The following is a 22,233-nucleotide window of genomic DNA, read 5'->3' as shown; positions in this document are numbered from 1 at the left end:
GAATGATAGAAAGTCAACTTAACCAGCAGTTAAGACTCAATAAATTTTAACTGTTTAATCATTGACTATTTCATTTATTCTTAGTCTCAGGTACTTTACCTATAAAAAATTAAAAGATGGGTTTAGATTGCTTTATAATTGAATATAATTGCTTTATATTATTACCTAGAGACAGTATGTGATAAGTTATAAAATAGGGGCTTAAATAATATTTGTTGAGTGAAATAAGTGAAACGGCTAGGGTGTACCTGGAGACACTGGAGGACATTGGCATCTACTTATCTATTGCTATCTATGGAGAAAAAGGGGGCTGAAGGTAAATAAACTAGTGATAAAAGCTGACATCAACCAGTAGGAAAGTATGAAAATAAAAGACACATGCCCAAACTCCTTGCAAGCTTGGGTAGGATCCATGCAACCAGTATGATCCATCAGTACCAACAGATCAAGTCCAAAGGGGATTCAAATCAGGACTTCAAAGTGATAAAGGAACCCCCAGAAACACAGTGGGCTGAGTGTGGATTCAGAACATTTGCCTTATGTATCTTAGTATCACCTTATACTGATACTAAGTATAGTTAAATATGACTAGTTCCTAACTTCCAAGATGGCAACAATTATAGTTAAAGAGGGCAACCCCATAAGAGAGAACTGGTTTAATAGCTAAATTATACAGCAGATGCCCTTGTTACTAGCTCTGAAAAGAACTCAAAATCGAAAGGTGACCTGAAATAAAATGTGAACTAATACAGATGTCTTGACTGCAAAATTATACCAAAAGTCAAGAGCACTAGAGAATGCTATAATTCTATGATGCCTGGGATGCCCCAAATCCAGGGATAAGTTAACAGCATTACATATTTCTAAGCACCAGTGCACAACAGCACTGACTGACAAATGTTTCAAAAATGGTGAAATGCAACAGGTACATTCATTTGAATGGCTATGATATAGGGAGTGATGCTAAATGACCATCAATCAATATACAAAGATTTCTACATATATTTAATTTTAATTTTCATGGAAACTCTGAATTACTTATCACTCCTATTTAAGGGTCCCTAAGTGAAGGGAACATTCACAGAGAAGTAAAACAACTTCACTAGAACACAGCTAGTACCTGGTAGATTCAGAACTGAAATTCCAAGGCTCTCACTCTTCACCACTATGTTATACTCTCTCAAAGGCAAAGGGGAAATGTGCTGGGACCTGACAAAGAACCTAAGCGATAATTAGAAATATGTCTTTGACATAGAGACATACTAGAAAAAGCCATTTCTTTTCTTTTCTTTTCTTTCTTTTTTCTTCCTCTATATCACTTACTAGTCTATTCTGCATTGGTTTCTGTTATAATTGAAGGAGAAAAGCCATTAGCATAAAAAGAGAATATATTTATAATATATATTAACAAAAACTAAATGGTGTTGAGTTATCTTTGATTCTATGCTGATCTGATTATTTGAAGAATGAGAGAATGATGAAGAAATTATAGATTCTTGGAAGTTAGGAACTAGTCATATTTACAGCATTGGGGCATTTGGACATTGTGCAATATTTTAAAGATAACTAGATTTTCATTAAGTGCAGGTAAAACTGAATTGATACATACAGAGCAGACTTGGGAATCCATAAATATGGGTTTAATTCAAGTATTACAAGTCAGTCATTGTGAGATATCCCTATATATTTAAATATGTAAGAAAATGTAAATGGAAACTCACTACATTAATTCATACTATTTATCTCACTCATATATTCACACTCAATGGCTTATTTACCGATTTATTATTTTAGCTGCCTCATACAAATAATAGGTAAGTGTAACACAGTAAAACTGATTTTATTAAACACTCACTTGACTTTGTTCACTTTGGGTTTGATATATTTATAAAGATAATTAAAATGTCTTTTGCCTATAATGACGTACTGCACATCACACATCCAGCCAGTCCATAACAGAGAATGTTTAGTTTTACATTGTAAAATATAATATCAATATATGATAATATTTATTTAGAAAACAAAAATAATACATTTATTATTCTGTGTCCTAAGAAAGTAATGAATTTCTTAAACGATATTACTAATTTTAGAAAAAAAGTGCTATCATAATAGGTTGCATTAGTCTTTTATTGCCCCTGTTACAAAATGCCACAAATTTAGTGGTTTCAAACAAAACGAATTGTCAGAACTGTGAAATGAGTCTTAAGGGTCAGCAGAGTTCTGTTTACTCCAGAGGCTCTGATGGAAAATTCATTTCCTTGCTCTTTCCAGCTTCTTAGAGGTCACCTACATTGCTTAGCTAGTGGCCCCTTCCCCCATCTTCCAGGGGTATCACTCTCCAATCTCTGCTTCTGTCATCATATCTCCTTCCAACATTCACCCTCTTGCCTCCATGTTATAAGTACATCTGGGATTAGAATGAGTCCACTTGGAAAATCCAGTAAAATCTCCCTATCTCAATATCCTTAATTTAATCAAAGCTACAAAGCCCCTGTGCCATTTAAAGTAACAGATTCACAGGTTCTAGGGATTAGGATATGGATTTCTTTTGGGGGACCATCATTGAATTTGCCGTGTAAGTATTTAATTTTTTAAAAAAACATTTGGTTTTGGTTTTATAGGAGGGTTTTGAAAAAATAAAAAAAACACAATTAAATTGTTTTACAACATCCATAGGAATTGTGATCTATCATTTGAGAAATTCCTCAAAAAAAACACAAAAACATTAAAATTTATGTAGATTTTTCCCTTTGCTAGCTACTCATTTTAATGAAGTAGTATTGTTAAATTTTAATATTTGAAATACTTTGTAAGCAAACTGATTTTTTTCATAAGATTAATGATTGAAATACAAGAAAATTAGCAATCCTCTTTCATAGTATTTTAATTGATTTTACATGTATTTAGTAATATTTTATGTGGACAATTAACTCCTTAGGTCTAATGCATCATGATGTTTGCTGTAAGGCCTTTTTAGCAACAAACACTTTGGAAAAAAGTGTTTTCACATGTTTCACTACTTCTCTTCCCATAGGCAGTGTATTTTAAAAACAAAACACTATATACCATGTCTTTTAAAATTCCCCATGTTTATGCTATGCAATTTGGGCATCTTATAAAAATTTCTTGAGTTAAGTTTAAGTGCATGAACTCCTTAATCTTACTATTTCAAATACAGCAAACGAACATGGGTAAGCTAATCCCTCCAACTTTATTAATGTCTATAACATTTTACTCCCTAAACCAAATATTTTCCTAACTACTGCAATTAATTTGCAACACTCTCAATTCATCTTGGTTCCTTGCAATTAACATGTAAGCATCCATTTTCCTTATTATTAATCTACTACAAATAGGTATAAATCTTATCTAGGTGTTGATACCATTTGATTTAAGTTTACATTTATGTTACTGTAGAATCATGTAATATTTTCTACTTAAAAGGGACTGTCAGTTTACTCAATTTCTTTCTGCACACATAGGTTGATTCTTAATAAAACTCAGAATCTTGAAAGAAATTACTGCTTCATTATCAGCAGCACCAATAGTACTAATTGCTGGTTCATATCTCTCTAACTCACTCTCCCCCACTTGAACGGGACTGCAGTCATACTTATTTCCTGTCAGGTATTAGAACACTTCCCAACCTCAGGTCTTTGGACCTGACAGTACTATCTCTGCTTTGAAAGTTCTTGCCCAGGCTCTTTGCCTGACTGTCTCATTCTCCTCTTCAGGTCTCTTACATCCTTTCTTCAGAATAGCCTTTCATCACACCTTATATATGCTGGCCCTTTCGATACTTTCTATCACACAATAATAGTTATTTTGTTCTTGCATTTTATCACTGATGAATATATAGAATGCTTCTTGTTTTTACTATTTGCCTTACCCACAAGATTGCTACCTCCATTGGGCCAAAATCTATTTTCCCCTAGCACTTACTATAGTAACTGACCCATAGTAGGCACCAATAAAATTCTATTGGTAGAATTACTGTTGGTGCAAAAACGTATTACTATCTTTTGAAAATTAAAACAATATAGTAATGATTTATAGTGTTTACCATCAATTAGCATTGATTAGATCTAAACTCTAGAACAATACTTGCAAATTTAAGTATCTTCAGAAGCCAAAGGACATTTTAAATGACTACAGTATGCCAGCTACAATACAGTTAAGTGCTGGAAAATGCAACACACAGACAAGAACAGACCCTATTTACAAGGGGCAGCACCTACTCAGCTCTAGTCTATTGTTGCCCAGGGGAAGGCAGGTCCAGTGTTGCTCCAGACTTTATGTTAAGTCTGACTTTTAGGTGTTCAGGATGCCTAAGGAATCCCTCTGAGGCCTGAATCTGGCCCCCAGCCACCAACCTGCCACCTCTGCTCTCAAGTCCACTGACGGATCTGAGGCTCCATAACCACATATCGCCTCTTTGCCAGCCCCATTCTTCTTCCTCGGAAACAACACCTTGATCCTCAATCTCATGCAGTCTAAGATGACCCAGCCAAGATTATTATAGGAATTAGATTAAAAGAAACATCTTTGGAACTGATTAAGCCGAACATGGGGTCCTTAAGAGACTGGCCACTACTTCTGGCTCTCTAGATCACTGGATCTTATATTCTGGACCTGGTTTTCAGCTTTTTGCCGTTCGATTCTGTAAATACTACTACTTTGTATTTAATGCTTCTTCTTCTTCTTCTCCTTCTCCTTCTCCTTCTCCTTCTCCTTCTCCTTCTCCTTCTCCTTCTCCTTCTCCTTCTCCTTCTCCTTCTCCTTCTCCTTCTCCTTCTCCTTCTCCTTCTCCTTCTCCTTCTCCTTCTCCTTCTCCTTCTCCTTCTCCTTCTCCTTCTCCTTCTCCTTCTCCTTCTCCTTCTCCTTCTCCTTCTCCTTCTTCTTCTTCTTCTTCTTCTTCTTTTTTAACTTAATCAAAATTGGTGTGTTGTTTTTTTTTTTACAGATTTCCTAACAAACCTTTCTTAATAATATACCAGTTATTTACATTCAGAAATAGCTTATGGTGCCTGTGCTCCGCACTGTGATAGGTCCTAGGTCCTAGAGGAATCACAGAATACAGGAAGTCTGGGGTTTCTACTTTGCCTATCTCTGGGTGCGCATCTCCTGTCACGCTTGTGTTTTACATTTTAGGCAGACACCAAACTGTTTTGGTTTTACATTTACCAATTTCTGATCTTACATTGCCCCATCTGCTAAAAATGACTGCCTTTCTCATTAAAGTCTATTCATTCTTTAAGACTAAGCCCAAGGGTCATCTCAGAAAACCTTTGCTGAAGATACCCAGCCTCCATGTTATACAAACATCAGCCATGAAGGGCTGGGCCTGACTTTGTAAACTGCTCTGAAATGCTCACTTCCTTTGCTGAACTAGTAACACTGCACCTGTGGGGACAATGAGCTCCATTTGACCAAATTCCTTGAGGGCAGAATCTTTATTTCTGGCATTCTACTGTAGTGTTTAGCATAGTTCCTGGTCTGCAATAGATGCTGACTGATGGAAAAAAGAGAAAAATGTGAGGTCTTGAAAGCAAATGAAATAATCTAGTTGAGAATAATTTCCACGAACATATGAAACAGCTAAACAAAGGTATAAGAGAGTTTAAGATGAGGACCTCCAAGAAAATATAGCCTACCTAACCTTTTTGCTTTCTAAACTGATAGCAATATTTTTTATGCATGTATAGCATATACAGTTTAAATTAACTATGAAGTAATCACTGGTTTATTTGCAAAAGCTTTATGGATTATTTTTTAGGTGCAAGACCCTGTGAGGTAGAGAGAAACTATTTGACAGAGAAATATAGAAACTGGTAGAGTAGAAAAGAAAAAAAGAGAGAATTTTGTTGTTCTTGTTATAAATATCATTCTAAAAAAGATAATTCAAATAACTGCCACTCTTCTTACAGGGAGAGTCATATTTAAGGAACAGTACTTACTATATTATATGGAGGCATGCGAAAATTATGAAAAACATATCGCTTGCTAGTACCAGTAAGGAAAACAATCATAATCACCAAACAATTTGGAGAAACTAAAACTCATGTAATCTATATTTTATTATAAATCTTCCTTTTCAATTAATGTCTTGTTTGTAGATAAGGGTTTCTTATGTTTATCATTTCAGCAATGAACATAACACTTTTGGAGGAGAGATTTTTACTAAAATTATTATTTTTTCCAAACAATACATATGTATTTAATGTTTTCTATATTTCAGAAACTGGAAAAACTACTGTGGCATTGGGAATCAGATTACATCTTGATATTTCTGTGATATTTAAAAAATTAAATATATGGGTTAATTTCAGCATGAGTCTTAAATATTTAATTACTATTTTACAGAATGGGAACCAAAATATGCCTATATTAAAATATGTACTCATTTGAACATAGTTGCAAAAATGTCTTTAGTTATTTATAATTAAATAGTTAAAATTTTTTGTCTGGTTTAAATGCTGAAAGTGTAATACTTTCTATAGTAAAGGAAAAAAATCGTAAACTAAAATATTATACAATTATGTGTAAATATTAATTTTCCAATAATACTCATTCTGCATGTCTTTCCATAAAGCCAACCATGAACATAATTCTTCAGATGGCTAATGCTAATGGTGAGAAAGTCTAAGTGGTATAACATGAGATTAGTTTAATCAAACACTCATTTTAGTAGCTCTCAATTTTGAGTAGCTCTCAAAATTGTATGCTTCTTTCCTCCACTTCTTAAGAACATCCACCACGAGAGAAGATTGTCAGAGTAAGTAATATATGCTTTGCATTTCTGAAAGGAAGAAACAAAGAACTGAAGATGAAGGCTAGATTATGAGAGAAAACAGGCACTTTTTGAGTTGAATGTGCATGAAATTATACGTTTTGGAAGAAAGACAAATTGTCTGCAGGATACAAAGGGCAGATTCTTTGCTCAGAAATACTCTGTGTAGGTGGTTAGTTGTTTTATTATTGTCTCCCTGCCACAAGTCATTTCTGTAAACTGGCTAAATGAAGGCAGTTCTACTTGAAGATGCCACAATTGCAATACTAAAGCAGGCCAGAAGGGATGGGGTTGGGGTGAGAAGGAAGATGAGAAAGCAAAAATGTGGCCTTGGTAAATGCTCAGCTTTAACCTTTGGAATGTTTGTGTCATCTCCTAAGGAGAAAATATTAATATCAGTAAGGAGAAAAATCAACTCAAAATAATACACAAATGCTATAAAAGTCACACTGCAACTAAGGTGACAGGAACAGAGAGAAGTATTGATTCATCTGTCCCAATTTTGGTTACAAACGGTATCTATGAACCGAAACAATAACATACAGATGGGGAAGAAGTTAAGACTTAGAAAAGACTAATGTTAGTGATTCGGAAAAAAATAGGTACAAGACACTCCAAGAAGATGGCCTGACTAAATTGTTTACAATCACTGATTCTTCTTATTTGTTTTTCTATCAGCATCTTTTTAAAAAAGACATACCATTTGTTTGAGTCAGTGTAAGATTCTCCTAAAACTCTCATTGTTCAATTATGTAGCTTATTTAATGACTCCTAAAAATGTGTGCAAAAGTTATTGCGAGCTTACTGTGTATATTTTGAACTATACTTCTCTTGTGTGATACAAAGAACTTTGTTGAATGTTTGTCTATATTACCTCTAACCTGCATAAATAGCATTAATATCAATATGTTTTCTTACATATGTTAATTTTTTTCTATGTTTCTGTTTTTCTATATTTTTCCATGAAAAAAGTATCAGCTTAGAAATCAATATTACCATGGAAACACATAGAAGTTTGCATCTTAAATTCAAAATAAAAATGGATATTAGTGAATTGTATAACAAACAGAACCTAACATTACTTGTTTATTTGTTCAGTTGTTCAATTACAACACTTTCAAACATCAATAATGATTCCTAAATCTGCAGTTTACCTGTTAATAATAGGAATCTTTTAACAAGTATATTAAGTATAAGGATTTTCTTTTATAACACAGGTAATTTAAACAACTTCTTAACTTATTACTTAGATGAGAGCCTCATTCTAAACAGTGAGTGGCATTTTAATGGCACAAACTAGTTTATGCCATAAAGCTTCATTACATATTTGGAAAAATAAAAGTTTGTAGTGATTCATCTGTTTTAAGAAAGAATACAAACCCCTTCAAAGTAAGTAGAAAAAGAAATGGGAAAAAAAAAGGTTCTGGGCTCTTGAAGCACTTACTTTACCTATGTGGTATTATGTTACTTATGAAAATTATGAGTTAAATATTAAACAAGATTGAATAACTCGTAAAAATATAAAGGAAAAAAAATCTATGGAGAGAACTATAGCTGGATCTTTAAGAATAGGTATTAATGACAGACTCAAGTCTTGGCTCCGCAATTTTCTAGTTATTCTACATTTTACATGAGGTATTTACTTATCCAATGGAGCCTCATTTTTCTCGTCAGTAAAATGGTGATACTTACAGCTAACAGGGAGGGTATTATGAGAATTAAATAACAGAATGTATATAAACATTTAACCCATGTAGTAAATGACATGTAGTGTCAATAAATGATAGCTATCATAAGTAAGTGATTTTTTTTTCAGCATTGGAAAAGTCGGCCTATTTTATTCTGGAGACAAGAAAAAGAGCTTAGTGTTGATCAAAATCGGAACTTACTTCAGTTCAAGGAAGATCCAGAAAAATTTAATAACTGACCTAAGCTAAAGGACCCAGGCTTTTTGTTAAGTAACCACACCGTAATCCAAACTTAGGTTTCCTGATCTCTGGTCATCTTTCTACTAAACCAATCTACCTTTTTAACTGAGTCCCTATAGTTTATTTAATGGTTTATATTTTCTTTAGGGTTGTTTTCTTTAAAATAAAGTTAAATTTTTATACTGAAGGAATTCCCAATTATGCATTATACTTTCAATTGCAATATGCTAACGATAATTTAAACACAATCATGCTACACCATATAAATTAAACTGGTATATAAACTGGTAAGTGATTGCACCTAAGTTTATAATTCTCATTTAATGAAAAACATCAGATAAAGATTTTAATATAAGAGGAACACACTTCTGAGTCAATCAGTAAATATGCAGGATTATCAGAAATGTGTAAATATAAGATATTCAGGAATCAGATTGTCCATATCTGGACATTTATAAGAGAAAGGAAATCTGCAGTAAACCATAACCCTTTTATGCAAAAATGTATGAGCACATTCTTACTTCTTGAAATAACATAAGTAGATGATTTTCAGAAAGAGTTTGGTGGAAGATTTTGGAGGAGATATCCACAAAGAAATTCTGAAGAAATACAGAAAATTGAAGAGATAGCTGTGAAATTCTCTAATTTTTAAAAATTGTGAAAAAATCAATAAGTTGACATTCCCACTTTAGCTTTCATGTTTCAAAATATGATTTTAAATTTCCTAAAGCTGTCTTTAAAACTTAGGTATACCTTATGGTATATTTTTATTAAATGCCTTTGGAAACAGCTTATGTACATTTTTCACAAAAATCTTATTATGCAATCTGAATATAATTGTCACAGTTCCAAAATGGACTTTGATTGTTATTTCTTTAAAATATTACTAATGAGTGGTTAGTACAATGTTCAAATTTTCATAGAAGGGTCCTTAACATAACAATGTAAGAAACCTAACCTCAAATGAGATTTCAATAAAACGTACACACTTACGCTTTTGTATAACAAAGAAAATGAGCTCCTAAAACTTCACTAAACTTTCTCTAATCCAATACTATAAATGAAGCAAAAATGAAATTTTGTCTTGATTGCTTTCATTATTATTTTTAAATTTCAATTCATTCTTGCTGGCCAAATTTCTCTCTATTCTTGGAGAATGCACACATACACCTTGTGAGTCATATGCTGCCTCGTAAATAGGCACAAATGAGGAAATGCTAGAACTTTCTTGGCACAGTCAACTTGCTGATCCCCAGGTACTTTGCTTCTTTTGAGATGTCAAAGGAAGTTGGAACCTGGGTTTTGCTTATGGTCTCAGGTCTTTTATACCTCTGGGATCAGAGGAATATCTTATATGAGAATGCAAGATTTCCTGAGTGATCTTCACCTAAGGAATCTCATGAATAATGAACTGGATAGCTCAAGAATATATTTATTTGAGATGGTGATTCTTCCCTTGGGTAAAAAAGTCAGAATATGTTTCAGTTTTGATTGTTTATACTTCATTATTCCTAAAGAAAAAAATAAGTTGTTGGCACATATTGTATCTGATATAAAACACACTTCTTGAGGCTATAAAAGATATATTCTGAAGAGAGCTTTAGTTCATGTAATCCTTGTATTTTCTTTTCAGTCTGCTCTTTTTTGCTGAACATATTTTTGTTCCTTGAAATGTTGACAGCACAGGAAGCTTGGATATAAATGCTTCTATCAAATACAAAATATATCAGTTTCTATACCACTCTTCATATAAGTATGTTATTCACTTACACTACCTGTTACTTGGTCCTGGAGGAATGTAGTAATGGCATACCTCTTTTCAACCTTTTTTAAAATGTTTCATATTCTTACATTAAGAAAAGAGTTTTAGAACAGGTATTGATGTACAGAAATATTTGGCCAAAATTAAAAGCTGCAGGATCATGTAAGCAGAATTTAATTCTTCCAATGGTGGGGAGAATACATGATTCTAAAAAATTAAAGTAACCCAGCTTTTTTTTTATGCAATTTTGTAATTATTTTTGTTTCTATAGAGAATATTTTGTCAATGCATGCAAAACAAAGCTTAATATCTTTTCTTTTAAAAAAGACCATAGGAATATACATACTGTAAGGGACACATTCATACTGCACTTCAAGGTATTTGTAGGTTCCCGGACATGGGTCTGGAAAAACATCAGGACCTGCCACCACTGCACACTGGGTCCTGTTATTGCACCTGAAGGCAAAAGAAAAGAAAAGAAAAAAACAAGTTTATGCAAAGTTAAATCATTATTCATATCAATACTAAGTTTATTTTAGTCCCTGTTACACAGATTTAAATAAGGTTTTGGTCAACTTAGGATTCTAGACTTATTAAGGAAATTCTGTAGTATACTTTAAAATAAGCTACACATCAAAATCAATTCATTCAGTTTACTCGTGTTAAGAGATCTAATATTTGATTGAACACAGGATGATTTTGAGTTAGAAGTTAAACACTAACTGGTCCATAGTATATTGCCAATGTGAAGACAGTTAAGAATCATTTGGCAAGAAAGACTCATTCCCATTAAGAAATCAAATTAAAAAATATATAACCACAGTTTTATTAGACAGTTTTAAATTAAATTCACTGATTATCATAACATTCATTTGACAGTGAAAAATACAGTGCTGAAAAGCTTTTAGTCAAACCTAAAAAAGTAGTAGAAAGTTAAATATTAAAATATATCTAAACTTTATATAACTTATATAACTTTGAATAAACCATTCAAACCATATAACATGAATAAAACCATTTTTAAGAATTATCATGTTTCTTATGTTCAACCAAATAATGACAGAACACTTACAGACTGCTGTTCAAAAATGCCAATATTCTGTAATTTAAAATAACTTTAAATGTCCAAAGTGAATAATCAAACACCACTATTCAAACAGAAATACAAACTAGGCAATTTTTGTGGCAATAGAGTTAAACAGATTTGGGCTACCGTGATTTAATCATGGGTAAATATACATGTAATAAAATATATTCTTACTTTGAAAAATACACTCATTTCATAGTAGCCTCGATATGGTTAATATTACTAAGACACTTTCTAGATTCACTAATTAGTAGACATTTCCTATAAAAACATGTTTTTCTTTCCATCCAAAATATTGGCACTAAGAGTATAGGATGAGACACTCCAGTTAGGTTCTGTTTATGTTCTTGTTTTTTCATCTCAGAAATATTTATAGCTCAAGGCTAAATATTTCTGTTACTTTCTTAAAGAAATACTCCATTCTCTTATATGACCTATACCTCTGATCCTTGCTAGGATACTGGCGACACGGGGAGTATTTAGGGCAGAACTCATTTTGATTTAGAGTAAAAACGCTTTGTGTTTATTCAAGGATACCATTTGTCAGGCTTAGTAAGGATTTTATTTAGTCCCTAAAGTAAAATTGATATTTTGGTGAATGTCTTAAGCTGAAAAATACATTGTGTTATTAGTGAAAGATTAATAAATGCCAACATTCCCTACTCGTCAGACAATTTAGCATAATGGTTAATCCTGAGAGTCAACATGTTCAGAAGTTCTCTTGTGTTAGATTTAATGCCTTATCAGACAACCGTGTAATAACATAATATAAACATGTCTGTCTTTACACATGCACTGCAAATTGGGAGCTTGATGTTTTTGTGTACTCAAACTTTTAAAAATAGCAGAAGTTCCCAAATACATAGAAAACCCATTTGAAGATGCTCTTCCAAAAGATGTCTTTTGAAGTTAAAGCAATATAATTATCACATCATACCTTAAAAAAATAAACTCATAAATCTATCTTAGGATGCTATACAATGAGCAGCTATATAAACTCAGTCATTTCCATAATTGTTACAGAAAAATTAGCTATTGTCAGGAACGCATTTGAAATAGAAACAATGAAAAATGAAGGAAATATATGCAATAAAATTTAATGATATGTAAATATTCTCTAAGTATAATATTATTGTAGATCTCCAGTTCTTAGCTTACTTTTGTTTTTCTTACTATTATGAAACTTTTTTCTTATTATTACAGATATTCTGTAAGTATAAAATGATTGTTGATCTCCAGTTCTTGGTCTACTTTTGATTTACTTACTATTATGAAACTTTTGCTCTTATTACTACAGATGTAATAATAAAATTTGTTTATAAGCTGTGTCCATTCTTGTAATTTTCAGAAATAGATGATTACATATCTTTTATTATTTAAACAATCAATTTATGATTAACAAATCAGATTAATATTCAGTTATACATAGGGTATAAAAGTTAAACTTTACAATCATGGAAGTGTGGGTTTTACAGAAAGTTGTCTTGAATAAACAGAATTTCAAATGATTATATTTATATAGACTAGCTTAAAATATATAATATAGACACTATACATATCCATCCATCTAATTATCTATATATGTGCATTGACCTATTTACATATTATTTAATATTTTAAAATACTAATTATTTGTTCATATGTAAGAAAATTGAAACAAGTAACCATTTGTTACAAATATTAAACAAAATTGTGAATCCCAAATATCTTAATGTTAACCAGAGTTAAGTCAAAAAAGCCTTCTAATTGATGGATAGTGTATAGGAAGAGGTATAAGAACCAAAATATGCTGTACCAATAACATATTGCAGTCATTGTGATCACCATTCTATAGAAAACAATGTTTTATAACATTCACTTTTCAAAATAATTAAGTATTCTATTACCATATCTATATCTAATACTTTTAATAAATTAAGATGCTTAAAAATCAAAGAAGAAAGGTAGATAATCTCTGGTATATTATTTCTGTATGATACATTATAATGTGACTGTTTAAAGACTTGCTAGCTCTATTTTGAAAACAGGAGTTTAAAGCTCTTTCTTCTTTTTTTATGATTTCAGTTACTGTGCATCAAAATAAAATTAACTTTAATATTAAAGACTACTGAGCAATTTACACATGCAAGAATATTATTACAGTTATATCAACATTGTCTAAAGTAAATTCATTCTAAAGTAATACAGATAATAAAAGTAAAATAAAATAATTGAATGTTCTAATTGATTTTCCATTATTTACTTTTAATATACATATAAATTAAAAGTGATTTCCAGTATCCCTGATATTAAAGATATTTTTGAAATGCACCATAAAGGATGAGAAAAGTACAATAATGCAAATAGGTCAAATGCATCCTAATCCACTAATAGTCACAGAGAACATATCATAATCTTATAAAAGTATTAGGGCTTATTTACAGTACTAAAAGTTTTAATATTTTTTCATCAGAAACTATATGAGATAAAAAACTTCTACCTCAACAATTGAGAATTTACAATTAAAGTATAAACAGGTGTCACTGAGAAATACCAGCCAGAAATGTCAAATAAATCACTTGGAGCTTCAGTTTTCACATACATTACATGTGAGCCAGGTATTTTACTACCGCACAAAGTGGTGTGCTTATAAAACTGCATTACAAAAATTATAAAGCTACATATATATGTGTGTGTATATATATATATGCCCAAGGTATACATTTTGCTGTTAGAGTTATCAGCATTATTATCATTATTAACATTACTCATCTGTTTCAGGATGGGTTAAGAACACTTCATTCCAGGTAGAGTGAATCTTTTGAGAGAAACTTACAATACAGAAGTGACAAAGAAAAGCACATGCATTCTTTTGACTGAGAGTAGAAACAGGAAAAAAAAACACATTCACATTAAAACTAAACAAACAAACAAAAACACATGTAAGCCACGTAATCAGCTATATGCAAACACTTTACCTGGATTACTTTATGGTAAGTCCACGATTTATTGCCCTGTATCTGTATAACCCATAAAACTTAGAAAACATGTTCGCATAAGGTATAATACCTGTTACTTCTTTTTTGAGATGAATATTACTACTTTCAATTTCACAGGGGAGGGAAAAGGTGTGGAGAAGTTAAAAAACTTTTCACTATCAGAAAGCAAATGATAGTCACTGGGCTCCAGAAAAGTGACCTGAAACCCACAACTGGAATGTCTTGTCAGACGGAGAGTCATTCATTTTATGGTCACTCTGGGAAACTGAATTAATTCACTGTGATAGATTCAAGGAGTACTGTGATGATCTGATGAGGTAAAGACCAGCTGTGAAATGTCTACGTAACTCAGGACTCACTCAGTCATGGTGTGAATCAGGCATTCCAAGTAGTTCTGCATTTAAACAAGCACTACACAACCAGGCCCTCTCAGTCCCAATTGGTATGCAGCAACTGGTAAGATCGATCTCTGAACATAAGGTAGAAGGAGTAATAGGATGAATGAATATTTATTTATCTGTAAACTGTTCCAAAAAATGCCATTTTAATTCAATCCACATATAAACTTCCCACTTAAGTATACTTGCCATCTATTGATGAAGTTTATTAATTAGATGTTATATAATATGTTGAATGCCATTGGTTATTAGCAGCAATTTTAAAGCAACATGATTTAACTTAAAAAGATGTGGTTTGATGACTGCCAGGGAAAATCCATATAATCACAGGATTAGTAATCAGATACAGAATCATTTGTTGCTAACTTATTCCTTCTAATATGATTCATAGCAGTATAAAAGCAAGATTAATGACGTACGATAATGAAAAATTCACCTCTGGGCAAAAAAGTTGCTGGGGTTTATGTACATAGCAACTATTCAGATAAGTTATTATTTTAAAAATAAGTTAATTGACCTCTTTACTGCTCAATTTAATAAAGCGATGTTTGCTTTAACTTCCATTACCCAGATAAGAATTAGCAGCCCATTATCTCGTGTTTGGTTATATTTACAGATGAAGCATATAAAAATGAGCCTTAAATATAATTATATTTTAAAATATTCTCACATAATAGTCATATAAGTATGGCATTGGTTGGCTCTACAGCTCTAGTTATCTCATATGGTGTATATATAAAATACTGTTGTATTTACATACTGGGAGTGTAATCCTCGGGAGTTTTCCATTAATAAACTCCTCAAACATATATTCTTATTACACTCTCAAATCGGTGTGTATAAACGAGCCATTCCTGTGATTGTTAAAGAAACTTCTCAATTGATGTTTCAGCCATGTAAATATGTAAAACTTCATTCAAAATCACTGGATTGACAAGATATGGTAGTGTGAAAAAAGGTGCTTTGTGAGTACCTTTTTCATTAGCAACATCAGTCATGTGAACTTACGTTAGCGATTAACTGACATTTATACAAAAGCATGTGTGATGAAAAAACACATGCACTTAGTATGTATATGTGAGAAAACACACATCCACAACTCACAGCATCTAACATATCAGCATTTGAATCATATAAAAATAAGGCAGTATGCTCTAAGGAAAAAAATGTTTTAAAGCTATCTGTAAATGCAAAAGAAAAAAAGAAGACACCACATTCACAATATGTTGATGATTAAAATTTGAAAATAGGTAATCAGGATAACTAGGAGTTTTTCACTCTTAGGTCAGAATGAAGCAATACAAGAAAACATAAATTAATGTGTGAATAACAACAGCATTTAGATCAGTGTCAATCAAAGAACAATTCTCTTTTTTTCCTCAAGACAATACAGGACTTTCCTGTTTTCCACTGCCCGACACTCTGAGACCTGCTGCATTCATTTTGGACTTAGAAACCTGGTAAGAATGAATCAACTATCTCATGGTAGAATGTGAATATATATGTAATACAAGAATATAGATTTCAAATGGTAAGAACACTAAGTGGTCAGAGAAAAATGAATCCATTATCATCGTGAAAATAAATTTTAAGAAAATCTCATTCTTACATTGTAACTATAACCTAGAAAGATGTTTGCCAATGTCATCCACTTACAATTTAAGTGGAAATTTAAGAAAAGTAAAGAAAGTGATAAGACCCCACAATTTGGTGTTTTCGTTTTTGAGAAAACTGGTCCTAATCATAAACTAAAATTATCACAGCTTCTTACATTATGGCAATGCATGTAAACCAAGTCCTATGACTCACAAGATGCTTTTCCACAATCACCTTAAGTCTTTCATTTTCTATATTCTTTCATACATAATTTCACAAACATTCCTCTACATTAGAGAAATGGAAGTTGACACAACCAACTGAAAACATGACCAACCTGATGAGTGAGGAGGAGTGTAGAAACTAGAGCACTCACTGTATTAGTTTTCTTGTTGTTTCTGGGACAAATATCACATATTTTATGGCTTAAAACATTGCAAATATATTTTCTTTTATGTCTGGAAGTGGAAGTCCGAAATGAGTCTTATATGTCTGCAACCAAGGTGTTGGAAGAGTTAGTCCCATAAGGAGGCTCTGAAGAGAATGTGTTTCCTTGTTTAGTTCCAGCTTCTAGAAGCTGTCCCATCATTTCTTGGATTGTGGTGGTACCAAATCACATCACCTTGGCTAACACTGATTCTGATGTGACATCACCTTTCTTCTTTGATCTTCTAAAAAGGACCATTGTGATTACATTGAAAGCCCACCTCCATAGTCCAATATCATCTGCCCATCTCAAGAGCTTTAACTTCTTCACATATGTAAAGTCCTTTAGCCATATAAAGTAACATTCCAAGATTATGAGGATTAAGATGCCAATAACATTGGGTGGAGCTTTATTCAAGCTATCACAAGTACTTAAGTAAAAAGATGTACTGAAAACTGTCTCCTGAGGTGGTCACCTTGACAAAGTCTTACAGAGTAAGGTGCATTTTATTGCAGTAGAGTGTGGCTAAGGTGTTTAATGTCTCCATAAAGTACAGTTTTACTTACTAAAAGGAGGCATAGACCTCCACTTACATATAGTATCTTCTAGTACAAATGAATGTTTTGAGTATAATTTGGCTAAAAGACATCATATGTTTGTTTTATTTGCTCACAATGGAATTCTCAGTTTTATAATTTTCAATTTACAATCGTATGAACCTTAAGGGCATATCCCAAGGTTTTTTCAAATTAATTTAGTAATATACTGAAAACATGGAAATATATTTGAAAATGTGGTAATCTCGCAAAGAAGTCCAGTTTCCAAATATTTCACAATTTCTGGGTACTATTTGATAGAACAAATTATCATAATCATCAGTCAAAATACACAGGATATTTATGGAGCCAATTCCAAAAATGAAATGATTAGCTAGGCCAGACACATGAGTACAATTCATAGAAGCATGCATCCAAAATAAATGGAAATGTGCTTTTAAAATTAACATGTTCACAAATGTTGCTTGGAAAAGCATTTCAGTCTTCAGTTTTGTTTCCATAACTTCTAACCTGCAATCTTTCAGTAGTAGTTGCATGCTATAACAATGGCTATATAGAATTATGAAAAACTTTTCATTTAAAAATAATTGCAATTGCATCCGTATTATTTTATCACCATCTACTTGTGGAAGCATTTCAGAGCTAAACATTCTTTACTTGCATGCACCCACATAAATCAGAGTGTGTGTCTGCATTCATTATCTGAACATGTGGCAAATAAAGGTGCTGCTCATTTTCTCCTAAATAAAAAGGAGCAATATTTTATATGCATATATGTTATATGTACGCATTTTTCTTAAGAGAAGACAAATCTACTTTCCTGAGAGTTAGTGCCGATGTCGGTATATGAATCTATTTTCCAGGACCATTTATTTGTTTGTTTATTTGTTTGCTTGTTTAAGTCAGAGATGGACTTAATTCATTATACTTCCTAAAAGTGTTGCAAGGTGTTCTCTTTTTTCCCTCAGCTATAAAATTGTCTTATCTACATGACAAGTCTAAGATGAAGGATGTCCTACTGAGTCATTTACCTTTTTTTTAAAATCTTGTCAATATGTGGTATTTACAAATCAAACTATGTATGAGAAAAAATAAACAAAAACAAACCTCGAAAAAGAGAATGGAAAAGAAAAAGTAATTTTACTATTGTTGGCAACTGAAGTCAGTTAACAACAAAGTACATAAAGAGAACGACATGAGATGAGCTGGGAAAAATGCCTTTGGCTTCCTCATAATTGCTTTTAATAAAGTGTGTAATGAAAACAAACTGATAAATCTGTGTGTCCACATGAACACACAAAATATACACAACTTTTTACGTATTTTAAAAAAATGACTTCTAAAGCAAAAATACACAGCAGAGAGAAGGGAAGGTTTTGTCTAACTATGTGCTTATACATAGATTTTTTTTTCTAAGAGTGCAGTAAGATTTTATATTACACAAAAATAATTTCAGTTGTCTTCTTGCTTTGTAAGTATAAAGTAACACACACGGTGCTCATGACGAACTATAAAAGAAAGCCTACACATGCCAGTGATTGGAGATGATTCTCACAGGTTTCTCTCCTCTTAGATGCTTCTCATCCCACTTCCGGTGCTGGGCTTGCTGGACTGGCTCAGTTGAATTAAGTCCATTCATGACCTTAGACAGAGACTCATCTCAAGCATATAATCTACCTGCTTTGAATGATGGCATTACCAGGAAGCAATAAATACAAGAGAAATGCAAAGACATTTCTATTTGTAACAGAATGATTTAGGCTGTCAAACAGCAAATACAAATGAAAGTGGCTTACAAATAAGGGTTGTGTCATCCCACATATGAAACATTAAAAGATGGGTTGGTTCAAGCTGGTAAATTCAGTTGGTTAATCAAGTCATGCCATGATTGGATTCCATAAAATGATCTATTCTATGGATTTTGTCCTATGGTCCTAAGATGGCCATTGAGTTTGCCGGTGCTACACAGAGAAGAGAAAATCCAGAAAATGTAAAATGGCTTGCGTCTCATTTTAACAATGAGGATATTCTACACATAAACCACTCAGCAGACTACCCTTAAAGACACTGGCCAAAAGGAGCCCATGCTTATGCTTATGTTAATGTGCCTATGTCAAAGCAATTACACACGGGGAATGACACCCATGTGAGTGGTTTTTCCACTGAAGGTTCACCATAACAGGGCCAGAGCGGCACCCAATCTCCTGTGAAGAACCTGGCCCTTAAAGGGGAACAAATCAGGGTTTTGCTAGTGAGGAAGACAGGCAGGGGTGCAGTTAGGGGATGAGTCTGCAGCAATCAAACCACGTGGCATACCATTCCAAGTTTCCTTCTCTACTGAAAAATACCTCATATTTAAGACATAACGTTAGCACTGGTTACCAAAAAAAAGACATGCAAAACTATTATTTTGAAATTCAAAACACAATATTTTCTTTGATTGTATATGATAAAAGCATTTTAATGTATAATCTGGTTAAACACATTAAAATACATCCTTTTTTTGTGATTCTAGACAGCCATTAAAAATGAAGTAACATTTTATCCACCTGAAAAAAACAACATATTAAAATTGAAAATGAAAACATTAAAACATAGTTATGTACCTGTATGCATGCATACAGATAGAGAATAGATAGATATGAAGGATTTGTAGCAACTGATTAGCAGGAAAATGTAGAATAACTGTTATTTTTCAGTTCCTTTAATAATTGTTCTTCATTTTTAAACAAAGTAAATATTTATTATTTCATAATCATTCTAAAGTATATTTAAAATTTAAAGAGGATGATAATTCTTTCAGGAGTATCCATATTAGCTATTTCCTATTATGATAACCTTTTAACTCTTTTCAAATTTTACATAATTGCATCTATACAATGCAGCTTTCATAGAAGTTACTTTTCTGTAAAATTCCCCAAGTTTCTCCTACCGTGTTTCCCTGAAAATAAGACCTAGCTAGACAATCAGCTCTAATGCATCTTTTAGAGCAAAAATTAATATAAGACCCAGTCTTATTTTACTATAATATAAGACCAAATCTTTAACATAATATAATATAAAATTTATATTAATTTTTGCTCCGAAAGAGGCATTAGAGCTGATTGTCCAACTAGGTCTTATTTTGGGGGCAACACGGTATATATACTACAGATCTCTCTGCCTCTAAAACATTACACTTATTTTCAGTATTCAGATGAGAAATAGCCTGTTTTTTAAAGATAATGTGCAGGTGTTGTTTACCTAGGAACTCTGGCACAATGGGAATCTAGCTTGCCACATGTCTATAAAGCTGGTGCGTAACATTCACAACTAGATGGCCTCTGCTATAGTTGCTAGGGGTATTAGGATGATGTATTAGTTAATCCATCTTAGAATGGCACTGATAACAACTTATGACATCTTATAATGAGGATGACATTATCTTCAGGGAGTGTTTCACATTTATCTTTTTCAAAGTTATAATCTTCATCCCATATCTGAGATAAATATTTTCAAGTGGGACGATAATAACCCAACACAATGAGTTAGCTGGGATATATTTCTCTGGGACATAATGTATGTATTGCTGAGGAAGCCACCAACAATAAGGTTTGTGGTGAAAGAGAAAAGGGAACAAAAAAATCTGGTATCACAACTTGCTTTCTAAAGAGAATAAGCAGTAGTTAGGTAAAGGCAATGTATTAATTTTCTTGGTTACCGTTTTAATGATTGGCATTTAGTGTTTCTTCCTGCATTTAAAATGAATAGACAGAAAGATGACAGATAGATGATAAATAGATATATAAATAGATACCTACATACATACATACCTAGATAGATACATAGATAGATATTCAATGAATAATCTTTGCAATTTGAAGTTTAAGTGAAAGATCTGTTTACTACTGAACCCAAATAAGATGAAATATTTTTGTTTTATTTATTTCTTTTATGACTATGAAATCACAAATATGAAATAGAAGTACGTAGTAGAATTTCTAATGTATCATTGCAGAAAACTTTACAATGAAATCTTATACAATCATCACTTTGTCTTAAATTTGAGATAACATATCAATTGATATCACTATTATTCAACAATTATTACATTGTTATTTTCTTTAAAGATGGTTTCCTTTAGAAAAAATGTTTCATAAATATATCTGATAACTCACAAACAGACAATAAAAAAGTTTTTTATGAACATTTACTATGTACTTATTACTATGCACTAGACTCTTCATTATTCACATATATTATTATAACACTGAATTAAAATAATGATCTGATGTAAGGCAGTGGTTTCCAGTCTATAATGAAAAGTGATCATTTTATCCTTACCATTTTAATGATTTATATTGTATTATTCACAATAAAATTTGCACATATCTGAAGAAATATGCAACATGTGCAAAGAAAGTACTTAGGTTAGTGACAATGCTTGATATGTGAAATAATTTTGAGGTACTGAAGCAATCCATAGCTAAGAGGTTCCATACCATAATGATGTAGAAAGTATCCCAGAACTACATTTGAACCCATACTATTGTGAGAAACAAGACAAGATACATAACTTCTAAGAGCCTCAATTTCTGCTTATTTATAATCATAATCTATGAGTATTTTGTGGCTTAAAAGCAATAACAGACAGGACACCACCACATATAACCCAGGAGGGTGTAACTACTCAATAAATATTGTTACTGAACTGAAGATATGTGATAA

General features: G+C 32.1%; 1 protein-coding gene across 14 annotated transcripts in view; it reads right to left on the bottom strand.

The window, feature by feature from the left end:
* Positions 1–22,233, bottom strand: part of ADGRL3 (adhesion G protein-coupled receptor L3) — a 747,432-nt gene that overhangs the window by 319,729 nt on the left and 405,470 nt on the right. For all 14 annotated transcript variants that reach the window (XM_033106169.1, XM_033106171.1, XM_033106175.1 and 11 more), the window contains one exon: positions 10,830–10,939. In XM_033106169.1, the coding sequence (XP_032962060.1) occupies positions 10,830–10,939 (110 nt within the window). The remainder of the gene's footprint in view (positions 1–10,829; positions 10,940–22,233) is intronic.

Source organism: Rhinolophus ferrumequinum, chromosome 5 (assembly GCF_004115265.2).
Source record: "Rhinolophus ferrumequinum isolate MPI-CBG mRhiFer1 chromosome 5, mRhiFer1_v1.p, whole genome shotgun sequence".
Taxonomy (NCBI): Eukaryota; Metazoa; Chordata; class Mammalia; order Chiroptera; family Rhinolophidae; genus Rhinolophus; species Rhinolophus ferrumequinum.
This window is presented reverse-complemented; position numbering and strand designations above follow the sequence as displayed.